The following is a 25,233-nucleotide window of genomic DNA, read 5'->3' as shown; positions in this document are numbered from 1 at the left end:
CTGAGTTACCATCACAACACTTGTGAGCTCCTATGCTTCCTACATGGGTTTTCCCCCATGAATTTTTGGCTTCTGCTTCTAAAAATGAGGCAATTCCTCATTGCCCCACCAGCTTCAAATTGTTTGTCAATAAAAAACAGGGGGACAGCCAGGCTGAGGCACTTTAAGCATGATGCCTCAACATGGTAAAGTTACTAATGGAAGGCACATCTTATAACTCAGATCTCCCTGACTTTTTTATCATGTCCTCCTGGATGTGACTTACAGGGCTGAACAGAAATTTCTATCTGGCAACATGGATCACTCTTGGAACAAAACCTTAAACCTGACACCATTTACATCACCACAGATGAGATGTGCAAAGCTGAGAGCCAGGGAGGGCTGGGATAGAGCAAAACCAGCTCCAGCTCTTCTACAGAACTGTTTACTGCAGGTTTCAGAGGGAGCAGGATAAGCCCCAGGCTTGGGAGAGAGAGCAGAGCTCTTCATGCTTTTCCTACCTAGGAGTTCATGTTTCCTACAGCAGTAAATGCTGCACTGCTTTCTCTGTGGCACTGCTCCATGAAGCCAGGCAGGATGGCTGCAGGGCTGGGTCTGCTCTCACCAGGGTAGCACCCCAAAAGTGTGTAGTTCTCTCTCTGAGGTAGCTGGACACCTCCTCTGCCTTGCTGGACTGACAGGCTCTCATTCCTGTGGGTGGGAGTGAAATTCATTTGCCTTCTGCATTTCAAGCACCGAAACTAAACTTGCAAACACACAGCTACATCAGATCTTGCCTTGCTAAATGCTGCAGAAACTCCACAAGGCACCTGAAACTTGGGCACACCCTGGGGTGGCTGTGAGCCAGAGCCAGGTGATCCCATCATGTCTGGGCTGCACTGGCAGGGTGTCTGGCCATCACACCACTCCTCAGACAAAGCTCTTCCTCCTCATACTCCATTCCCCCTTTCTGGGCTTGACCTGTAATGACATCAAATGTAACTTCACTGCACACATGCTCACCTGGGCACTGTGACAACAGCCTGGTGCCAGCACCCTTCAAATCTTCATATAAAAGGACACATGAGCAGGTGACAGCACCTCCCATCTTTTGGATTATGAAGAGATTCTTTAGGAAACAATTACACCCCTGCTTCACTGGTAAACTGACCTGCAGTCCCAGCCACATGCCCTTGGGGCTGTCCAAAGGAACAGCAGCCCAGAGCCTCATTCAGCATCTCTGGGAAGAGGTGGCAGCCATGGCAGGAACAGGGCTTCAGGACAACAAGCTGCTCATCAAGCTGTTATCTCTCCTGAGAAATTGCCCTTGGGAGTCGTGGGCTGTGGGGAAATCACTATGGCAAGCTGAGTTATGAAGTGTTTTAATCACAGCTTTCTTGCACTGCAGGAATCCTTTAAGCATTTCTTTCTGGCTTTCTCTGACAGCAGGAGTCCTGTGTTAAGCTCTTTGAGCTCTACTCCATACATAGCATTGAGAGAAAACAGCAAATAGGGAAGAGCACATAATTCCATGGAGTCCTTTGCACTGAATTCCAGTACAATGTCCTTCCAAGCAGTAGTTTCAACTCTTCCCAAAGCCTTTATGGATTATATTCTTGCACATTCCGAGCAATTATCACCTCATTTGTCCTCTAGTTCAGACACTTCCCTAAAGCATGTAGCATTTCAGGATCTACTACAAAGTGTCCAGAGAAAGGCAAGAAAAGTTATATTTTTCATTTTTCTTTACACAGATGTCAGGAAAAAAAGGTTTATAGATATTTTGCTCACTTTCTTTTTCTTTTTGAAACCACTAAATGTGTGTAACAAGCTAGCAAAATGCTGATAGAAATCCTTCTCCAAGGCCCAAAAGCCAGATAAACCAGCAAGAGCACCACAGAGAGGCCAACAAAACAGACACATGAAGTGTGCTCAGCCCTGTCCAAATACTCAGGAAGATCCAGACAAGTGGAGTATCTGGCAGTGTGGAGCAGGAGAGCTGCCTGAAAAAGGCACTTCTCTGCACTCATGCTGTCTACTGAGACAGAAACAGCAAAGGACTCAACTGACATCGAAGTTACAACCCATGAATCTGAACTTAATTTCTTTCAGTCCTGAGAGGATTTCCTACTAAATGCCTTCTGAATATAGTTGGGATTGGTGGCATTTGTTAATGAATGCCAAACATTCCCTTCCACTCACCTCACAGGAGAGCTTTCTCCTCAGCAGCTTACTCTGAGGTCATTAGAGTGTGTATGAAGACAGAGGTGTGACTAATTCATCCACAGGTGTCACACAAATGGGAAGTCTGGGAGCAAGCAATGTCAATTTGATCTCCAGCCCAGCCATCATCATATTCAAAACCACCTGAAAAGGGCACATCACAGGCTCTGAATGATGTTTTTCCTCATTCTTTGCTGAACAGCCATGATGGCCAGGGAGTGGACTTGAACTACTCTCCTCAGAAAAGGGAACATTTGGGCATACAAGCCACCATCATTCTAACCAGAATAAGTGGAGCCTACAAAATGCTACCCCAAAAGTATGGATGAAATACAAGAAAAAAGCTGGGAGCTTGCAGGATCCCAAATGGAAGGAGCAAAGAAAGGGAGAGAGTCTAAAGACAGCCATGGTGGCTGCTGCTCTGCTTTCCAGTAAATAAAAGCCAGGGCTCAGCACACTGCAAGAGGTTTCTCCTCTCTGGAGTTGCCACAGCATTCTCCTTGCAAATATTCTGTCACTTTAACAGTGACAGAATATTCTGTACTTCTTTAGGGGTGAATTTCCAAACCACTGTAGGAGAGAATTTCCCCAAAACCTGGCCCATTTTCTCCCATGCTATGCATGTCTATTCATCCTTGGGGGCAAATCTCTGAATGACCTCCCTAGAAATCTCTGCTCTGACTCTCAACATGGTATGGAGCCCACTGAGTAGATCTGGCACACTTAGCAACAAGAACATGCTTTCCTTAACATACAAAAGGAATTCAAAACTCTCAAAAGCTGTTGTAACAGGCTGGAGGGAGGAAAAAGGGGTGAAAAGCTGGGGAAAATCATCCTTCCCTGTTCTCCCTGCATAGCAACACTGAATACTCAGCAAGTGACCCTCATTGTCCTCGATGTTATCATGTCAAAGTGGCATCCCACAGCAATCCTGATTGCTCTCCCTGCCCTGAAAAAACCCCATGAGGAGCATCTAGGGCAATATACACAGAATTAGGCACCACACCCACACGAACAGACCAAGCAACATTGTGACTTCGCAAATACAGAAAATGCTTGGATCAAACCTGTTTCCAACCTGCTCTGGGCAGATCTGTGGTTATCTCACCCCTTTGTGCCCCACACTGGGGCTGAATTAAGGCTGTCCTGGTTTAGGAATGGTATTCCCCAATTCAGTGTTCCCACTGAAACTCCAAACCAGGCTGCCAATCACTCGCTCCCTCTTTTCTGCATCAGGATGGAGAGGAGAACTGGAAACACAAAATGTTGTAAGAACAATTTACTGGAAACAGTAATGAGATAAGAAAAAGAACAGTAATAGCAACCATATTAAATAACAAAAATGATACAAAAGAGAGAGAGAGCTTCACAAGGAAAAATGCTCACCATGGAGCCCAACCCCACCCACTGCCACTCCAACCCTGCCCTACTGGCTGCCCTGGCTGGAACAGGACAATATTTCAAACATATCACCACAAATTAGTATTGAGTACAATAAAGAATCATAATAAACACAAAACAGCTTTTTAGCATTTTTATTACAGTTTTAGCTAATTGTAGTACATAGATCATAACAGGTTTTTGTACCAAGAACTAGTAATTTTTGCTATCAACTATAAAGCTCTGCAAATGCCAAAGTATTTTTACTCCCAATATAAAAACCATCACAACACAGTAAAAGCAAAAGAACTGTGGCCAGTTCAGCAAGCCACCAAACAGAATTTACCTTTTGTCCCCAGGCCTTTCTGCTACTCATATCTTTCTTTTACCAGCAGCTTTTCTGAGAAAAGTAGTCTTGCTTTTCATGCCTTAGCACAAAACCATCCATTTCAAGAGAATCCCAAGAAAAGTGAAGGGGAACTAGACCTTCAGAGACATCAGGCACACTATGAACAACTGTCCCAAAGGCTTGGGAAGAAGCAGTAATTAATCACCTAAAATGGCTAGTGCCACAAACTTGGTTTTTCCCATTAAATGCCAAAACAACATACAAAACTATTTATCCTGTTGAATTTTTAGATCACTTACTTTTTTTTTTTTTTTGCTTAATAATAACATGAAATGCTTTATCGTGAACAAATATTTTAATAGATATGTAAATATTTCAAAGAAATAATTTCACAGATGGTGACCAAACAGCACTAAACGAATGGACAATGTGCTCTTGTTCCTATGTTAAAAATAGAGGGAAAAAACCTATCAACCCAATATACACAGTGAGAGTGACAAGTACAACCAGGCCCCTGTGCAGACATTTTACATTTCACAGTTTTTCTTCAAGTACAGGCTCATGGTAATAGAAATAAATAAGGTGTTGTGGAGTGTTCTCTGACAGTGCTGCTACATTACTTTGGTCCTACACCTTCTTTTGAAAAAGCAATTCAAGAATTTAGAAGCACATGTTTTTTCCATCCAAATGTTATATGTAGAGATTTGACAAAATGGGATTTAACTCTTCTGTGCATACAAAAAGGTTCTCATTTTCTTACTTTTGTCAAGGTAAGGGAAAATGAGTCGTGTCAAATGAGTTGTGTCCAACTTTGTTTGGAAGAGAGAGCTGGAGATCCCCAGCTACAATGCAGGATTTTACTTCACATTTTTAGAAAGATTCAAACATAAAACAGCAGTTTCAGGCAGGTAAAAATTTCAATTGATATTTATATTTAATCTAGCCACTGAAGCACCACTGGAATTAAACATTAGCTGTAGAAATTCTATTTTTTTTTTTTCACAGGAACATTAACAAAATTACAAAAGTCACAGCTGCACCTGAGCTCAAAGAGCCAAAAGAAGTTGCAATTCTATCTATCTGTTTATTAGCTGCTCAGATAAGGATGTTTTGTGATAGATCAGATGAAGAAATCTCATTGCTGGCTTTATCAGGAGCAGCAAACAACCCAGGCTGTGTCACTGCTTGCCCTGTCAGCCACCACCTGGGCACTTGTGTTGATCATTGATTATCTGCTGCAAACACAACACAAGGAATGATCTGCAGCACAAGCCCAGCCAAGCTAAAAACAGTCTCCTTTGCTACCAGGATTAAAAAAAGTGACCTTGGCCTAATAAAAGAAAACAGTCTCTCCTGAAGTAATACTGCTGACTCCATCCTGGAGCAAGAACTTAAAATACAGTTTGCATTGATCCTGTCAGGAACAGGTCACTTTTAAAAAGAGAAGTGTGCTAATAGATATTTTTACTACATGTAACAGTTTTCAATGCCCTAAAAATAGTATGAAAATACTTAGTAGGAATTATAGAATTTCTTATCCTTTGGATATAGGAAACACCCATGCATAGAAAACTACTCTTTGGAGTATACCTCATTCAACAATAAAATCAGCCTTATTCAAGTTTATTTGGCTACAATAATGCCAGAAAATAGCAGGAGTGATTTGTGATGGCCTACAAGAAACTATTCAAAATTAGCTGCAATAGAGTAAGAGATTTTAGGAGAACAATAACCCTTAAGGTTAAATCTAAAAGAAATAATGCCTGTCATGTAACATACAGTATGCCTCTCACAGAGGCATCTCCTCTTCTTTCTTTTGCTAAGACACAAGGCATGCTTGAATTTTCATTTGATATTTTGCAGAGGCCAAGGAAATCCTCTGCTGTGAGCAGAGACAGAGAAAGGGCTGCTGGTCTCACACACACATGTAAACACTGCAATATTTATAAAATTAACCTTGCAGGGGTGCAACCTTAGTGAGGTGACTATTACCTGGCACTGAACAAGGTATCACTGACAGCTATTTTTTTCTAAATGGAATACAAAGTTAAAAGCAGGGAGCTAAAAAGGTATATTAAAAAAATATTATTATCTACTGCTTATCAGGCTAGAAAACTTTCAATGACTATTTTGTATCCCTAATAGGAAATTTAAAATAACCTCAAGAAAAGAAGGACTAAAGAAAATGAAAGTCAAATGTGTATAATATGTAAAAATACCAACTGACTACATGTTATGAAATACATCTCACAAGATGTTACCACAAAACAGTTCCACATTAAACTCCAGAGCAAGCTCCAGATCACATGGAAGCAAGAGGCATCCTTTTGACTTCCACCACTGCAATCCAGCTCCAGGAGGTCTCCTGTGAGTCAGGGGATAAAATAATCTAAAAACAAGACAGGAAAATACCATCTCAGATCGGCAGTCTTCTCACATTAAGAAACCTGAAAGAACTGCACACATTTTATAAGTCACAAGTAAACAATGACTTCATCATGAGATTAAGAAACCTGGTTAAACTATTTCAAAGACTTCTTCCATAATTCTTACCAGGATATATTGTATTGACTTTCTGGGAAATTTTCATATGTATACACACACACCACCACACTGTTTAGTTTGATTCCAAGCCATCTAACTTTGCAAACAGCAGTTAATCCTTATAAATTAAAATTCAGACTGAAACCTATGGAAACCCATCTCGTTAACATTTTCCCAAAACTTCTTAATACCAAGCACATTAGAGAGCAGCTAAAGGAGAAGCCCTTTAAGTGGCTATTTGAGCATCTTACCCAAGACTTTACACATGGTGCCCATGAACTGCACTGCTGTCACCTTCTCCACTTTGCATCTGCATCTGCATCTGTGCCTGCATTCTTGCAATCATCTCCTGCATGCGACGGAGCTGGAAAAGCAGCACAGAAGAATTCTGTAGCTCAGAATATAATTCTTCACTGTCACCACTCTAATTCTTATTATTAAAGAGGGATCACATATCTGCATTTTCTTTATCTGACAGGTAATGTATTCAGGTTATGGCATCTTCTTTTACTGCTCTTCATCACTGAAGAGGCTGGCATTTACTGACTGAAATAAATAGGGTTTATTATTATACAGTGGGATGGGATTTTTAAGCATCCCTAAGTGGAAATCTCTGACATTACATGTATAAAAATTATTGTTTCGAAGTACTGAACAAGCATTTACACTTAGTAAAAAGTGTAAATGGAAGAAAAAAAAAAGGCAGCCTGAATACGTTCCTCCAAACTACTCCTGCATGTGTCCTCCAAAAAAACAATTGTCAGGATTATTCCCCAGCTCCCTTGCTAGGGATGACTAGGTGGAAGCAAGTATTACAGGCAAACCATCCAGTGAGACACGAGCATGACTAAACTTGGTTGAAGCTCAGTTTTAGAGTACTGCATTTTAGACTAACAGACTATGTTAGAAGTAGCTTTTTAAACTGAAATAAACCATCTATGAATCCCATTAACCATGACCTCTTGCTTGTGTAGTAGATTCCCATTCATGCTGCCATCTGATCATGTCAGACCCTTTCCCTTCTGTCATCTACTTCTCAACAAGGCTATTAATCTCATCTACCCTAGCACAGGACCTACTTCAGGTCTCCCCTTCAGCCTTTCTGCCCACATTTGCTTTTCATTGCACTTTTTCTAGTCTTGCCTATCTATAGATTTTACAGGTTAGAGGAACAGGAAAAGCAGCATTAGATCTATGCATTATGAATTTGTCATAGTGGCAGAATGAGAATTTCAGTTTAATTTTTTATTTCTGACCATTTCTACCATCATTCTCTCTTTTGCTGCAGAGCTGAACTGACTTTGTCCCAGTCTGCAGCTGTTAACTGTAGAACCCTTATTCCCATGAGGATGGTTCTCCTTGCCCACACAGTGTGTGCTACATCCATTGCTGATCAGTAAAATGGAATCATGTTTCACCAGATTCCACTTGTTCCAAAAACTCCCTCTCCTGAGTCTCCTCTCACCTCTTCTCATTCTGCTTTCTTAGTGAACCTTAAATAACCTTATATTGGCATATAACTGTTTTTCCTTTATAAATTACCAAGATCATATAAATATTTGCTCTAAAGTAGCAACAAAAGAACAAAAATTCCCCCATTACAAGAATACAAAGTTCTGTCATCTTACTTCTGCTTCCTTCTCAAGCAGAATCTGGTCTTTATTTACTTCTTCATCTTCTATTTTCCTAAAATAATATTAATATTGTTAGAAACATGAAATCATTAAGGTTGGAAAAACATAAGATTGCAGAGTCCAAGCATTAACCCACCATTGTGTTCACCATTAAACCACGTCCCCCAGTGTTACTGTCATATTTTCTAGAAAATCCCTTTGCCAGGATTTCTTCTCCTGGGAAGCTGAGAAGCCTCATAAAAGAATGAAAACAATAATTATCTGATTGCTTCTCCTGTGTTTGCTGCTTTGGAATGTGGTCTGGAGATTGTTTACCAACAGGTGCATATTTGATTGGTTTCATGTGAATTGTTTTTACTTAGTGAGCAATCACCATCAGCTGTGTTGGACTCTGAAGAGTCAATCACAAGTTTTTCATTCTCATTCTTCTTAAACCTTCTGTCTGTATCCTTCTCTTTCTTTAGTATAGTTTTAATATAACATTCTTTAATATAATATAATATCATAAAATAATAAATCAGCCTTCTGAGAACATGGAGTCAGATTCCTCATCTCTCACCTTGTCCTGGAGACCTCACAAACTCCACACTCCAGTGCCAAATCCAGAAGCAGTTTGAACACTTCCAGGGATGGCAGCTCCACCATGCCCTTGGGCAGCCTGTGCCAGTGCCCAAACACCCTTTCTCTGAAGAAGTTTCTCCCAATATCAGTCTAAACCTCCCTGGTGCAACCTGAGGCTGTTTCCTGTTATTGCATCACTTGTTACTTGGGAGAAGTGACTGCCTCCCACCTGGCTTTATTCAAGATTTCCCACCACTTTGCTAATAGCTTTCTCCTTCTCCATGTCACAACAGGAGAGATCTACTAATGGAGCTAATCAAGCAAGTGCCATCAAACATGCAAAGCAAACAAATTGGTGTTTGTTAAAAAGTTAACAGAGAAATACTTTGTAAAAAAATCCTGTGTAAATAAAAATAAATAAATTATTGTAAATAAATACTTTGCAAAAAAGTCTGCTGTGCCCCAAAACCTCTGAGATCATTAGTAAGTACAGTTAAACAAACACCTATTGTCAAGCACTGCTGGTAGCAGAAGTGCAAGCTTGAAATAAATTCACATGAAATCTATCCCCACTTACAGTAAACCTAACCATGTTCTAGTACCATTTCAGAAATGTGAAAGCAAATGGGCCACCTAACTAGAAAATATACAAAAACATGTTTTAGTTTCACATACCCAACTTAACAGCAACTTGAAATCCTCTAAAAATTGGATGACCTTAGGTCACATTACCTCTAAGGCCTTTGTACACACCTGCTGGATAAGAAGTGCCAGAACTTGGGAAGTTTGGGGACTTTTACCTTGAATTTCAGAAAGCAGGGTTTAAAATCAGGAGAGAAGAGCATTTTATCTTGCCTGTAGGCCAATGCTACAGGCAGAAAACTCTAAAAGGAAAACTCCTTTTGCTAAAAACTGACCAGACACATTACAAAATGTCTGTTTACAGCTTGATGGGGAAACTTGCAAAATGCCCCAAAAACCCCAAAATGTGCAATTTGGAACCCTCTAGTGGCTGTAAGAAGAGATGCAGCTGAGACACCTAAACCAGGAAACATATAGTTACCCTCAAGAACTCCCCAACTCATCTTTACAGACCCTGTTATTGTATTTAAAAATGGGGTGTTTTGCCCAGTTCTCTTTCCAGGAAAGCTGTGCCCTATCCAAGCCAGCTCAAAACAGGGCTAACAGTCATTATCAGACTGCTACTATTTATGTATGTCATTTTTAATAAAGCATTGCAAAAAAGTTTCATCATTCCTTTTGAAATGTCCCATCCAAATATTCTGGTTGTTAATTCTGAAAAAAACCCACACTCTTTTTAAGATATCATCTCTGATCTGATTTGCACATTTTTTAAAGATATGTATCATAGACATCTGTCCTGCTTAGTACCTTCAACATTCCCACCCAACTATGATTAAGCCTCAGACCAAAGCACAGATTCTCTAACTCCACCACCATCACTTCAGATTTACCAAATCTTTTTTGTTACACTCTTTGTAAGCTGCTCAATAGAACTTGATGGTGACTGGAGTTACAGAGCTACCCTTGGTTTACCAAATCCTAGCAATGAAATGGTAGGTGAGACAGAGAGACAGCAAAATACACATTCAGAAAAGGAAAAAGCAACATGTAACCATGAGATGACAACCTGGTGCCTCGTTTGAGCCTCTCAGAGCGGAAGTTCTCATAGTGAAGATCCTGGGTCACCTCCTGAAGGTCTTGCATGTGGGTGCTGGAGGAAGCAAAGTAATTAAAAGATAAAACATCCTTGTGTCACATCAGTTTGCTTAAGCAACTCTGGCATTCAGCACTGTCTTGGATCAATGTGCTCAGCATGCACACCCACTAAGCATACTAATTTAAAACTAATTTCAGTTAAATTGGTGCAATAAAGGACACAGAGAGGTCACCTCAGCCCTGAGACTGCCTTGACAGAAGCTGCACTCCTGGGCGAGGCCTTACACTAATCTGAGCAGGCAAAACAGAGTAGCAAAGACCAGGAAAAAAAAAAACAACCAGGGGGCTTTTCAAGTCTGCTCCCTTGCAAATGTATCTACTTATACTGGAATCAGCACAACCTGCTTTGTGTTCCAGGGGATCTGAGTAGCAATTCAACACTACATTGGACAAAAGAAGCAGACAAATCAGTATTTTCACAGAATCACTGAGCAATTCAGATCAGAGAGAACCTGTGGGTCCTGTGTGGTCCAACCCCTGACTAGGCCTAGCTCAGCTGTGTCAAGGCTGCTCATGGCCACACAAATTCTGAATGTGTCCAGGGATTACAGAACTGCTGCAAACCCCCACGGCAGTGCTTGATTATCTTGGTGATTGTTTTCGAAACTACCATTTAATGGGGATGTTCTAACTTACATTAACATGGTCCTCAGCTTCAGGAAGTCATTATGCTCTGGATTCTCCACTTCAACTACACCCCACGGGTAGAGCCGACCTCTGACTTTTTTACCTTTTGCTTCAATGAGTTGATTGGACCCCACTACACAAAATGGAATGCTGGCCTGAAAGCCAAAAGAGCAAAAATTACTTATAATGAACCAGGACCAACAACTCCAAGAACAACTTTTGTTCTGCTCAGCACTGCATTTTATGATAATAAATTTGTAATTATTTTAAATTAAAGGTGTAAAATAAATAAAAGAACTGCTGCCACCATCTTCCAAGCTAGGGAGGCCTGGGCAGAGACACTTCAGGTGTCTCATTTCTGTGTGAACCTGGGTGACTCACTCCAGGTTGCATTGCAGGTCCTGTCCTAAAGCCATCAGAACAGTCTGAAAAAATACAATATACTATCCATGTACATAATCTATTAAACCAGTCACACCTTCAGGAGTCTGGTCTGCTCTTTAAAATCTTCATCTTCATCAGATTCAGCATCAGGCAGGTGATAAATCTTGATACCATGCTCTTCTATTTCATCCAGAATCTGAGATATGCAATAAAATAAATCAATATAATGTACATGGAGGATCAGTACTTTTAAATCTTAACATAAAATTACTTAATACATAGTCTCTTAAGAAATCTGGATTTATCTTACTGATCCAAATTGCTCAACAAGCATTTAGTTTTAAATATTACATTTCTTCATGATATTCAACAACTACTGGCCACAGACTTTCATACAAACAATAGTGTTCACAAAACCACCATCCTTTGTGGAAACTGTGCTATGTTAAACCTTTGCAATTTTTTTGGTAATAATAAAGGAGTTGACTCAGAAGTCATACTTGCTTTCTACAGTTTAACCTCCTTGCTCTTACCTCTGAATTACTACTTGGGGGGGTAGGAATGGGAGTGTTTGAAAAACTGAGATATAAACACTACAAATACTTTTTTCTTCATGATTGACAGTAATGGCATCTGCACCAGGAATCCATCTACCATAGACCCCAAATTTTGCTCTTTATAAAAGCATAATCTTTACTTCTGCAGAATTGTAGCACTCTAAACATACTTATTAGAGTATACTATAGATAAAGTCTCTATTTTTATTCCAGATTGGGTAAAATAGCTATAAGGATTTCCAGAATAACTGACAAGAATCAAAGTTTTCAATGCAAGAGCTAAGACTGGAGCATGCCTTTGACAAGTTAATTCTAACACTTCTTTCTAAACTTCATAGCTGTTATTAGCTCATGATGGTTTGTTGAATCCCACCTCCTCCCAGCAAATACAGCATCAAGTCCTGCATGACTGGATGTGTTAAGAGGTCTTGCCTCTGGAAGACAGAACTGGAATGCTTTAGAAGGAGTGACAAAAGGGAAGAAAAACAACCCCACAATCAGAAACATCTCTGAAAATCCTATTTTTTAACCATCAGAATTCTGACTGGGTAAAAAACCCAAATATACACATGTACATTCTATATGCAGATGCTGTCTCTGCTTTGGGACTGATTAAACAGGTAACAGAGCAATTACCATCAGCAAATGTATTTAAATATTTTTCCAAAGTTTCAAAATTCACTCAATCTAATTGTAAATGTAGCCAGACTGCTACTTTGCAAAGAACATTCTAAGGACAATTTCTCATTAAATACATAATAAAATATTTTACAGGATATCAAACTACATATTAAGTGATGCTACACTGTGCATGAGATTTTATTTTCCTCAGCTAGGACAGAGCAAGGTTAATGAGAATGCCCCTCTCTTCACCCACCACACTGCCACAACCAAAGCACAACACATTTCTGCAAGCCAGAAAAACACTCACCCTTTTCTTTAGTCTCTCTCGCTCCTTCAGAGAAAGTGTATCAGCTTTTGCAATCACTGGTACAATGTTTACTTTGTTGTGTATGGCCTTCATAAACTCAACATCCAGAGGCTTAAGGCTAAAATTAAAATGGGGAAAATATTTATTTTTATTCTAAATTACCAATTTATTTTCACTTCAACATAAATATCTCTCTTTGTACAGTGAGAAAGAAAGCAGCCAATTAATGTCAGCAGTTATAGCAGTTGCTTAAGTAATGGCAACCTGATTCTGAAAATTTAAGTCACCAGGCACAAACCACCTCTCTAAAATAAAATGTAAAAAAAAAAATGACAGAGAAGCACCTACCCATGACCAAATGGTGAAATGAAATAGAAACAGCAATGAACTCGATTATCTATGATATGCCTTCTGTTCAATCCACTCTCATCATGCAGGTATCGCTCAAACTGCTCATCAATGTAAGAGATTATGGTCTTAAAGCTGTAAAACAAACACAGATTTGAGCAATCACCAAATGGTCCTCAACTTTAGGACTCTTTCAAAGGTAATATTAAACAACTAAGCTGCTGGTGAACCAGTCTTCTGCTGGACAAAAATTCAATTACTGATTCTATAGAACAGGGAACATAGAGGAGCACAGACCTTAAAATTTATATTTATATCTTGATTAACATTAACTACACATTTTCAAGATATTTTAAGGTTCTTTTTGCAAACTGATTTAAAATCATAAATGGTTTGTGTTGGAAGGGACCTTTAAAGATCACCTATTTCCAAGCTACTCTCATGGGCAGGAACACCTTCCATTAGTCCCGGGTTCCCTTGAACACTTTCAGGGATGGGGCAGCCACAGCTTCTCTGGACAACTGTGCCAGGGGCCTCAACACCATCACTGGAAAAAAGTCTCTGCTACATCCAATCTAAATCTACTCTCAGTTTCAAACCATTGTCCCTTGCTCTGCTACTACAGGCCCTGGTATTAAGTCTCTTTCCATGTTTCCTGTGAGCCCCTTTGATGTATTTCAAATCCTCAGTAAGGTCTCCCTGGATCTTCTCTTTTTCAGATGGAACCCCAACTCTCCCAGCCTCTCCTTACTGCTGTTTTAGCCCTTGGATCATTTTTGTGGTCCTCTTCTGCATCTACCCCAAAAGCTCCATGTCTGCCATGTGTTAAGAGGCCAGAGCTGGATGCAGGTCTCACAGGAGTGGGGCAGAACTCCCTCCCTCAACCTGCTGGCCACACTGCTTTTGATGCAGCCTGGGACACTAATGGCTTTCAGGGACTGCCTGCTCATATCCAATTTTTGTCTACTGGTGTCCTGGTTCTGGCCCAGATCTACAGGAGGGGGCAACTCCAGAGAGGAGCAACTTATTGCAGTTTGCTGAGCCCTGAATTTTATTTACTGGACACTGCTCATCACTAGAGAGCATCCTCAGGCAAGGAGGAGGAAAGCAGAGCAACAGGCACCACAGCCATTCCAACTGCAGCTGAACCACTGCCACAACCTGTGCCACAAACAGCTGTCCCTACACAGAAGAAGAAATCCAAGACCACCAAGACCAAATCAGCTTGCCTAGTGAAGGATGAAGAGGAAGCAGAGCCCTTACAGGAGGAGGAAGAGGCGGGACCAGAGATAATCACCCAATTCCTACCCCTGGTGAGCTGCAAGATAATGTGAAAAGATTTCAGCTGCCATTTGGGGGAGACCCTGGCAACCTGGCTGCTTTAGAACCAGGACATGGTGGCCCACCACATGGAACCAGACCACAGGGAAACCAAGCAACTGGAACCCCTGTCCTGGGATGTGGGCATTGACAAGGGCATTGGGAAGAAGACAGAAACTCTCAGCTCTGGTGGTGACTTCTGTCAAGTGTGAGGGAAAGGTATCATCTCAAGGATGATCTAATGGTGTGACCAGGCAGGTGGAAGGCCATAGAGGAAGGTATCCAGTACCTGAGAGAATTAGCTGTGCAGGAAGCAATCTATAGGGGCCCAAATAAGTATCAGTCCCCTCTAAATCCAGATAAGGTCCACTGTACACAATCCATGTGGCAGAAGTTTGTACAGAGCACACCACTGCTGTATGTCAACTCTTTGGCAATGAAAGAAGGAGAGCCAACAGTGCTTCAGGTGACCCAGCTCTGGCAACATGAATATAACTTTTTTTCTTCCCTACCAACCTGCACCTCAGCTGTGGAAAGACTGTCCAAGATTAAGAACAGATTTGAAAAACTCTAGCAAACTAGAGAGGAAGTGTTCCATACTCCACCAGAATGGGCCAGTCTCTGCTGCTGGGAACAAACACCCCCATCCTCTAGAGACAGGATGTACACCACGTGGTTACCTGTGGTTTTACCTGCATGACCACAGAAAAGACATGAGGAAGTGGGATGGAAAACCCACCACTGCCTCAGCAGCAGGGGTGCAGGAGTTGAGAGGAAGTACAACCAGCACAGGAAATTCTTCAAGCATAAATGCAGCTCCAGCTTCAAGAGGGCAGATCCTCAGAGAGAAGAGAAGGGCTGATGTTACTCCTGAAGTGTAAGGCTTCAGAACACTGATGACATCATCATGTGAGGAAACATGGCAGAGGAAGTTTTTGAGCAAGGGGAGAATCCAGATCTTCCTGAAGGTTGGTTTTGCCATAAAACAAAGTAAGGTCAAGGGACCAGCTCAGGAAATCTGGTTTTTAGGAGTAAAATGGCAAAATAGGCATTGTCAGACTCCAAAGGATGTGGTCAATAATACAGCAGCTCTGTCCCCAGTGACCAGCAGGAATGAGCTCAGGCTTTCCCAGGTGCTGTGGGATTTTGTAAGGTGCACATTCCAGAGCACAGTCAGATTGCAAGGCCTCTCTATCACATGACCCAGAAGAAGAATTACTTCAAGTGTGGTCCTGAACAACAACAAGCTTTTGAATAAATGAAACAAGAGATTGTTCATGCAGTAGCCCTTGGACTCACCAGGACAGGACATGTGATCTTGAAGCTGAATTTCACTTTATCAGGAAATTTCATTTCCAAAATTATGGGGAAAGGCAGAGGTTGCCTTGAGGTTCGGGGGTTTGAGAGACGTGGAAAAAGGGATTACCACTGAAAACTGATTGCTATTGACCTCAAGATTAGTTCTCAGTATTTACTATAATGTAAATTTGTAAAAAGAAATAAACCTAAGCAAACAAACAAAATCTAAGTCAATGAAAAGCACTTAAAAATTAGGCACAGAATCTGAGAATGCTCAAGTGAATGTGGACAAGATCGAGGAGTGAGTTTTTACTTGCACTGAAGAGCAGGTGATTTACTTTCCTAGAGTATTATTGAGACTCAAGATCATTGCTCACTTAAAGCTCTTTCAAGCAAAATGGAAGTTAAGAAAGAAAGAAAAAGTGTCACAAAATTTATTTCAAGTTGTATTGAAGTTATTGATGCCTCTTCACGTGTATTGGAATTCATTCATAACACCAAAATCGAGCTTCTTCAAAATTAGGAAACAAAAAATCCCACCTCAAATTCAGCATTTCCCAGACACACAGCACACTTTCACCCTCCAGGAGAGATAAGAAATCTAAGTCATTCTCCATAGATAGATCAAGAGATGCTCTCTGTGCATGTACCAGTCTCGGCAGTTGATGGCATCCCCATATCCCGGGGTATCCACAACCGTCAGCCGCAGCTTCACGCCCCTCTCCTCAATCTCAACTGTGGAGGCTTCAATCTGCACCGTGCGCTCAATCTTATCTGAAAAACAACAAACTGCATCCTGCCCAATCCAGTCTGAGACCATGGCACTCTGAGATCAGCTCCAAAGATTAACTGGCAGATAAAACACATAAATATTATTCTATCGATTGCATTCTAAGGCCTGATAACAAAAAGACTCAGTACATAAATTCCTTCAGTGTTATTAAAGGACTGAGTATGAGATTTCTACATTGTTTTTAAGAAAAGTATCAGATTTCATATTTTTCTTAAAAATAATGTAGAAATTAAGGCAAAAGGGACTGAAACAAAACCATCACTAATGAGGGAACAATATAAAATTATATGTAATGGATTGTTTTCTTAAGGCTGGAAGTTAAAAGTAATCATCAGCTAACATGATAAAATCATTAAAGCAAGTCATTCAACAGGTAGCAAAAAGAGAAAAATTGCATCTTTTCTTTTATTACAATGTTCTCTTTTGCTGGATTATTGCACACCTTGAATAACATAACAAAAATAGCACAAGCAAATGAAGAAGAAAAGGAAGTGAAGTTCTCATTCACTAAATATCAATCTAAAGTAAATGGAATAAGGTGCAAACAGGCATAAACAATTCATATGTTTACAATTGCAACAGATTAAAAACTAAATAAATTCTCTGACTGTTTTAGTTGATTGTTTATCTTACTGTGACACAAAGACTGTTTTTAAGCAAAAGAAGGAATCAAATTTCTATGTGTTACTACAAATACACCCAAAGACTAAATAACAAAGACCTGATAGACATCCTGGCTGCAGAGGAAAATGGTTTTATCAAACAGCTCAAGTGTCAGGAAATGCATTAGAAACTACTGGAGCTAGAAATCACTGCTGGCTTTTACCAAAACTCAAAGATAAAAGCAATCAACTCCAAAAACCATTGAGCAAAGATGTATTTACCAGCAGCTCCTGGGATTATCCTTTCTGGGTAGAGATCTGTCAGGAAGAGGCTGTTTATTAATGTAGATTTTCCTAATCCAGATTCACCTGTGATTCAATATAAAGATAAATTCAAAATATTTACATAAATAATTTCAAAAGTATCTGACAGTATTATCTGACTATAGATTTTTTTTCATATTTTTTTCAAGTAAGAATTTACAAATTCTAATTTTGGATTAGCCAAGTTTATACAAAAAGGTTGAAAAACAATTTTTCCATCTTGCCTTTGTAATGCACTTTCCCAGAGCTTTCACTGATGATCTGTACTTAATGCTGCTAGTCAAGTGGAGTTATGACCCATTTAGACTTTATATTTTCCATTTTATGTCTCCAGATTTCTTAAGACAAGCTTTTCTGTTATCACTCCAGAAAGTGAAATATCATGCCCAGTGAGAAGCTATATCCTGTCAAGGCTTTATCATCAATTTAAGCAATGAAAATTGCATTGCTGAACTTCTGTACAGCCAGGCTACATAAAGTGGGATTTATTTCTGGGTTTTATGCCAATATGGCAAACAAGAACTCAAAGCAAGAGGAATATGGCCACTGAGCATTTTTTTATACTGATGAACTTGGGGATTACCAAATTGTAACATAAGTATTTTTTTGTTCTAGAGATACTGATGGCCATGAGGAAAATTTAGACACATTAAAGATGAAGATTTTAATCAGAACAAATGTTTATAGCATAAAAAAGAGTAGCAACTTGAAATGCTCAGTACTTGAGTTCACTGAAGAGATCTTTTTCTAAAATTTTAGTTTTATTTCAGGTGTCGATAGGATTCAATTTAAAAAAAATAAATCTTAAAAAATGATGGGCCACAGAATCTCTGAGTAACACTGCAATATGAATCCGACAAAAACATCTGAACAACAGAAAAAAAGGACAGAAACTGTTTTGAAATGAAGATTTGAGTAGGAGCTGCCAGTTTTAAATGCCTTACAGAATGCAGCTTTGAAGATCAGATTGTGCCAGTGCAGCCTGCACCAGTGAAGGTGACACACACCCAGAGTAACTCAACAGTCACATGGAATCATTTCAGCAAAATCAGAAAAGTATGATTTCATCCAATGCCACATTCCACTGTCTCAGTAAGGGTAAATATTGCACATAAACCAAATCAGTTTCCATAGTCACTGTCAATGATTATATTGGCTACAGCAGTTTAGTGACTCTTAAGTGAAATAACTATTTAGATGAAGTCATAGCTTAATAATGAGAATGAACATAAAAATAAACACAAGTGACTGGGATTTCTCTGGGAGCAACACAGCCAAGCAGCCAAATTCTTATAAACTACAGCTCATATTTTCAGATACCACAGTAAACAATAGCAGGGGCAATAAAACATTAGCAAAAGCTGTGTAAAAGACAAAATCATTGATTAGGATTCTGTCAGCACAGGCACCTTTTAATGTATTATTCTGCTCAGAAATGAAGGAGGATGGCAACTGAATGAAAAATGCTAGCTCAAAACAGGCACTGTGACACAGCCCACAAGAGAACATACTTAAACTCCAGGCATCTTTGAAGAGAAAGCATTCACATTCCAAACTGTTGAAATAATCAACAATTTAAAGCACAGTTTATTTTATCTTACATCAGCTGTCTCCCTCTGCTAGTGTATCTAAAATACCACTCCAAATTTTCAATGAAATTATTTTTTTTCCAAGTCCTCTTCCCTTAGTTTTCATTTATCCCTTAAAATACTGGCAGGCAACAACAGTAAAGTTCCACTTCACTCCAACATGGGTGGATTAATTCTCTTTCTGCTACTCTTACACCATATCATTTCCCCTCTATTTCTATTTTACAAGAGACAAGAAACAACTGTTGGTCTATATAATTTTACATTGCTTTTTTCCAGAACTGTTTTACGTGGCAGAATTTGCAATTAGAATTCAAAGAGATCTGGAAGTTTAGAGAAAGCAAATATTTTCTTTCTCAGAACTGTTCACACTGGTAGGATCACTGAACAGTAAATTCTAAAGAGCTACAGTAGACAGAATAATTTGAAGCAGCTACTTATAGTTTGGTTTTACTCTTAGATTTTATGAGATATCTTATGGTGTCATCCAAATCAAATCCAATGAAAGACACAGTAAAAAACTACAATAAATCTCTAGGAAGACAAAGATAAGGGCAAACTTTGTACAACACTGAAGAACAAAATACAGAAGTAGGACAAAAGCAGTGCTAGGGCTGTCATCTGGCAAAACTAATGAAAGGTTTGAGGATAGACTCTCCCTGTAACTACTGAAATCCAAAACCATTAAGAAGTTAAACACCTCCTATCATGCTCTATCTCACCTCTCCTGCTCATTCCCACTGTGATCTCTCTTAGGCAAATCTAGCACACAAATGAGATTTATTTCTTGTGGTGCCAGGTAATGAAGAGCCTAATTCTATTAGGGTACTTTTTGTGAAAGCCTGTTTAAAAGCAAGAATTACAGAGTTCAAACACCAAAACTCACAAGTTATGGCTCACAAACAGAGAAAACACCCAAGCCTAACTTGGGAGTCTTATTAATTTTCAAGAATAGCAACCAATTTCTCAAAGGATCAAGGTATTTCTGCAGACATCAGATTTTTTACCAACACAGACTCCCAATGAATTATCAAACAGAATAACACTTTAGGTTACTACTGCTAACATAAAGTCATGATCAAAGTAAAAAGTAACAGCTCACATCAAAACCAACTGGTTCAATTCTCAGTCTTTCTCACTCTTTCACAAGAGTATTTGGAAGGGTTGAAAAGACTAGAGTTCAGATTGTTTTGAACTGAAGAAGCATAAACAACATTTTAAATAGAATGGCCTCCTTAATACAAGTCTCTTAATCAAAACACACAAGTGAGCTAAGACAGTATTCAAATGCAAAACCAGTTTTAAACTACATTTTAAATGGAGTGCTGGAATCCTGTAAGACAGGGGAGAAGGAAGGAAGGAAGGATTGCTGGAGTGCACAATCAAATTTCTTCCCCCACAAACTTATTATTGTATTCAACCATGGTTTCACTGTGGTTAACAACTGCTGCAAGAATCAACAAAATGTAAAAGAAATCTAAATGCAACAGTTAAGCAAAGTTTCTGATGCAAGCTGAAGCCTTAAAATAGTGCAAAAAACATTTGTTTTAACTTCAAATTCCCTGTGAGCAAGTACTAATTGTGAGAAAAACTATAAAATGCTTCCTTACCAACCACCATCAGAGTAAATTCAAACCCCTTTTTCACAGACTTTCGGTGAACCTGATTGGGAAGGTTTGCAAATCCAACATAGCCAGGAGTTTCTGGATTGGTAAACTGAGCAGGCTGTTGCTAAAAATGAAATAAAATAAGACTAAAATAAGACTTAAAAAATAAAATAAGACTACAACAAGCAACCACTCAAGACTTAGTAGTCTGTATAACTGCTTTCCTCACTTAACTCAAAAGGTTTGAAGCTATGTGATAGAGAGGAAACTACTCAGGGGTTCCTATTACTCACCAGTTTCACAAAGAAGTGCAGAACAACTACATTGACCTAGAGCTTAAAAAACAAAGCTTCACTTGTTCAGATATCCAGCTAAGATCACTTTAAGTAAAACAGAAACAAAATCACAAATAATTATTTGACAAAGTATTAATTGTGGGCACTAATCACTTTTTGAACAGTCTTCACACACAGTTAAAATAAAATAGTTTTCTATGGACTTGAATAAAAAGATGGCTACTCCTGATCCATTTTTAGCACATCCAAAGGAAAACCCTGAGCAAGTTGTGAAGTGAAAGCCATCTGCTGGGAGTGCTCTTCAGAGAGCTCTCTTCAAGGGAGGGTGAGGGGAATTTACACAATAGTGTTCAGAATGCTCACTGCTACAGACATGGCAGAGAAATCTTTACATCTCTTAGTTCCCTCTTCAAACACATTACTCAAGCACCTTTTATCACTCATGTCTCTCCAATAAACCAACATGGGTGTTCTACCCATCATATCAAATGCCAGGAGACAAAAATGAGATGAATCCCAGCATGACAATCATATTTTAGGTTACAATGTTTTAAATGAAGGATTTTATTGGAAAACCAGTTGATTCTATTAGTAAAAAAATAAATTAAATCTAAACCACCATTTTCTTAAATGATGCCTGCTCAAAAATTGCAGAAAGGAAGTCTCAATGAAGATGCACCAGGGAGCTTTTAAACAACTCTGACCAAAATGAAATCCTTCCAAGAGTATTAGTTAACTGAAGAGATTTATATTTGCATGAAACTACTTTAATCTATGTCTTAGATCACTCATCTTTCAATATTGTGTCTCCCATAGACAGCAAATTTCAAATAACCCTCATCATCAAACAGATGCAAGTTGCACAATTTGTCATTGAAGATCAGTATTTAAAAACAAAACATGTATTTCCCACTGTTACATTGGAAGACAAATGTTATTCTTACCTTGGACATTTTTAGAGAAGGACAGGAGAAAAAATCTGAAAAAATAATAATGTTTATCAGCTTGTTAAAAATTGTATGAGGAAAAGACTCACCCACAAACCAGAGTAATACCTGCTGTTGCACACTAAATTGAAAAAGGAGCATCCCTGACTGAATGTCCAGACTCTGAAACAGTGTCAACTTCTTCACTGGGCACAAGTATTTGACTCTTCTGTACTAACAAGGGGCAGAATTTTCAGCTATCATTGCTCCCATAAATGCAGTCAGACAAGAAATTCAAGCAAGATGAATGTGGGGTGCTGAAGGCAGCAGATATGTGACAAACCATTCTGAAGCCTTCAAAGCCCACATCCTTTCCGGAAACTAACCAAACCAAACACCTTGCTAAAAGACCCCTTGCTCTTTAAAGAAAACAGTTTCTTCAAGGCCAAAAAAAACCCTAACTCATGTATTATTTTTCTTTTCAAGCCTCTTTCTCCTTAACATTTCCATCCATGCTTGAGTGTTTTGTAAAGAGCTCACAGCTTCAAAATGAAACTTTTTCTCTTCCTCTTTTAACTAGATGCTTGCATACTCAGTCATTCTATCTTCTGTTTACCAATATAAAATTTTCATATGTAGCTGCATGGGAAATATAAGACAGGCACAAAAAAATTTTTTTAAAGATTTCTTATCTAACACTTCTGTGCAAAAAAAATCTCTTAACAAAGACTCGCCAACCACTAGCTTTCATGATTTCAGGAGAACATGTGATTTACTGTGGCAACAAAAACGTCTGCATATGCTGTATCTGCAAGTGATAAAGAGCTCAATTCCCCTTTCCAGTCCTTCCCCTGGCTCACCCTCTTACCACAAGGTATCAGTTCCCACTCCCAAATCCTTCAGCCACCTCTTACCAAGCTCACTTGCACTTTATTTCCATGGATTTGATATTATCACTGCCTGATTCTTTCCATCTTCCAAGCAGATTTTGTCAGCAAGTTCAGGTTTGTATGAAATTACACCAAACTGCTTCAGTCTGCAGCACCCTTCAGTCTGTTCCTCCCAGCAAAGAGACACCTTGGAATCAAAACAAACTGCCCAGCACTAGACAGCAGAAGCCCAACTTTTTGTGTCAGGCACCAGCTAAAGTTGTTTCAATGTGGGGATGATGCCCAGGATTTTCTTCTCAAAGCTACCATATAGGTGTATGTTCACACAATTTTAACCTCATTTCGGTTTGATGGGAGTTACAGACTGAAGATGTTAAACACTGAAGCAACGTGGTGCCCTTTCTCACAAAGCCAAATTTGCTGAGAAAAATCTGGCAACTCGGTTAGTGACACAAAATCAAAACTGGATAACATGGCTCTCAAGTGAAATTGTAAGATAAAAAGAAAACCTAGTATCTGCAACATCTGCATTTCAGTCCACAAAACAATCTATGACCCGTGATGTATTCAGCTAGTGAAGAACTTGAGCCTTTTATCACATAAGATTGCTCTGATAGCAACTCTTCCTTCCAAGAGTGTTTCCTGCCCAGTGATGTCATTGATTCCTGCTTAAGCATTCTCCATGAGAGGTTTTCAATGCCAAACAAAACTAGATCCTGCTGGAACACAGAGGAACATTCTTTTAATTTGTGAGACTTGTCTGTCACCCAACTATTTCTCAGAGGCGGGCTAAGAGCAGAGGAAATTTTCTCACAGCTACTGAGGAAACGAAGCAGCGAACAGGGTTATGCAGACGACTACAGCTACATTATATTTTAACATACAGACCGAGCACAGAAAACTTTCAGGAATGATGTTTCCCAGAGCGTTCCCGCCAGGTCTGAGCGCCCCCACACAGGCGGGAGCACACCCCAACCCGAAGGCCAAGGCCCCGTCCCACCGCAAACCTGAGCCCAGAGCATCGCACGGGGGAAGCTGGGGCTGAGATCGGGGTTCGGGCGCTTCGAAGCAGCCCAGACTTTCCTCGGGAGCTGGTCGGTATAGCGCGGCTGGAGTTTTCTACGAGAGCATGTTCAGAAGCGACTGCCTTGCACACCGTGGCAGGGCCCCCGCCCGGGGGTCCCATGGCGGCCCATACCAGCACCAGATCCCGCGCTGCGAGGGCGGCCAGGGCGCCTCACCTCCCCGGCACAGCCCGCAGCGCTCATCGTCCCGCTCCCTCCTCACCAGCATCACCCCACCTCAACCGAACCCCTCAGGTTCGGGGGTCCGTCTGCACGGCTGAAAAGGACAGACCCCTTCCCAACGCTCCTGCCCGCCGTCTCCCCTGAGGCCCGGTCCCTTTGCCGGGGACTCCCCGGGGCGGGGCAGGGCCCCTCACCTCAGCACCTCCCGCAGCCGCCAGCCCTGAGCTCCGCTCCCGCGCGCGCACGGCCGGCGGAGGGGGCGGGGCCGACCCGCCCCAGGCCCCGCCCTTGGGCGGTGCAGGCCCCCGCGCGCACGCGCGCGCCCCATCCCCATAGCAACCCGCTGGGACGGGGCGGGGCCGCCCGCATGTTGTAGGTCACGCACATCCCCTGTGCTGCACCAAGATGGCGGCCGGGCCGTCGGCCTCGTACCCAGCATAGGCTTCGCTGCGGGCCGACTAGAGGTAATGCCGGGCCCGGCGCGGGAGGGGCGGGGGCGGGAGCGCCTCAGGTGAGGGGGAGGAAGGCGCGGGCCCGGCGCCGCGGCCGGGCGCCTTCCGTCGCCTGCAGCAAGATGGCGGCAGCGGCGAGAAGGGCGGCAGGCGGGATGTGCAGCGAGTGCACGGCCCCGCTCTATGGTCGCGGCCGCTGCCATTGGCGCAGCGCGGGCCACGTGCCGCCCGCGCACCCCGCACCGAGCTGGGGCGCGGGGCCGCCCCGGGGCCTCGCTCCTCCGGTCGCGCCGCCTCGGCGCTGGGGAGTGCTGCGGGGCCGCCCGCGAGCGGACAAAAGCCATGAGTCATGTCCCGCTCCCTTCCCCTGCGGCGCATCGGCCGGGGCTGGGCCGGCCCCGCGCTGAGGGGATGCGGCTGAGGGAGCGGTCGCCTTCCCCCCGCCTTCGGCTGGCGGAGGGTCCTGCCCTGTGCCCCCGGGCCCGGACGGCTGCGGGCTCTCCAAGGGCAGTAGTCTCCATTCCCGCTGGTCCCGAAGGCTGAGGCTGCGCCGCGGGCCGCGGTGGGGAAGGGTTTTGGCCTCACCTGTGCCATTGCAGGTAGCGTCAGCCGCCTCTGTGCATGATAGCAG

The 25,233-nt window shown here is 41.3% G+C and overlaps 2 protein-coding genes across 2 annotated transcripts in view; one reads left to right on the top strand and one right to left on the bottom strand.

Moving 5' to 3' along the window:
• Positions 1-3,722: 3,722 nt before the first annotated feature.
• On the bottom strand, positions 3,723-24,443 carry SEPTIN2 (septin 2). The gene is made up of 13 exons (XM_059855034.1): positions 24,345-24,443; positions 22,032-22,066; positions 20,795-20,915; positions 17,554-17,640; positions 16,527-16,650; positions 13,258-13,392; positions 12,910-13,027; positions 11,516-11,617; positions 11,047-11,192; positions 10,322-10,405; positions 8,104-8,161; positions 6,727-6,839; positions 3,723-6,320 (listed from the first exon to the last, which is right to left on the bottom strand). Exons 2-12 carry the CDS (start codon positions 22,038-22,040, stop codon positions 6,735-6,737), a joined length of 1,089 nt encoding a protein of 362 aa, XP_059711017.1. The 5' UTR covers positions 22,041-22,066; positions 24,345-24,443; the 3' UTR covers positions 3,723-6,320; positions 6,727-6,734.
• Positions 24,444-24,478: 35 nt separating this feature from the next.
• The window catches only part of HDLBP (high density lipoprotein binding protein), a 38,942-nt gene continuing 38,187 nt past the window's right edge, over positions 24,479-25,233 (top strand). Inside the window, exon 1 of the mRNA XM_059855028.1 lies at positions 24,479-24,614. The gene's annotated coding sequence lies outside the window, so the exon portion shown is untranslated. The remainder of the gene's footprint in view (positions 24,615-25,233) is intronic.

Source organism: Haemorhous mexicanus, chromosome 10, assembly GCF_027477595.1.
Source record: "Haemorhous mexicanus isolate bHaeMex1 chromosome 10, bHaeMex1.pri, whole genome shotgun sequence".
In the NCBI taxonomy this organism is placed as follows: domain Eukaryota; kingdom Metazoa; phylum Chordata; class Aves; order Passeriformes; family Fringillidae; genus Haemorhous; species Haemorhous mexicanus.
The sequence above is the reverse complement of the archived record's forward strand: the minus strand, read 5'-3'. Positions and strand labels throughout refer to the sequence as shown.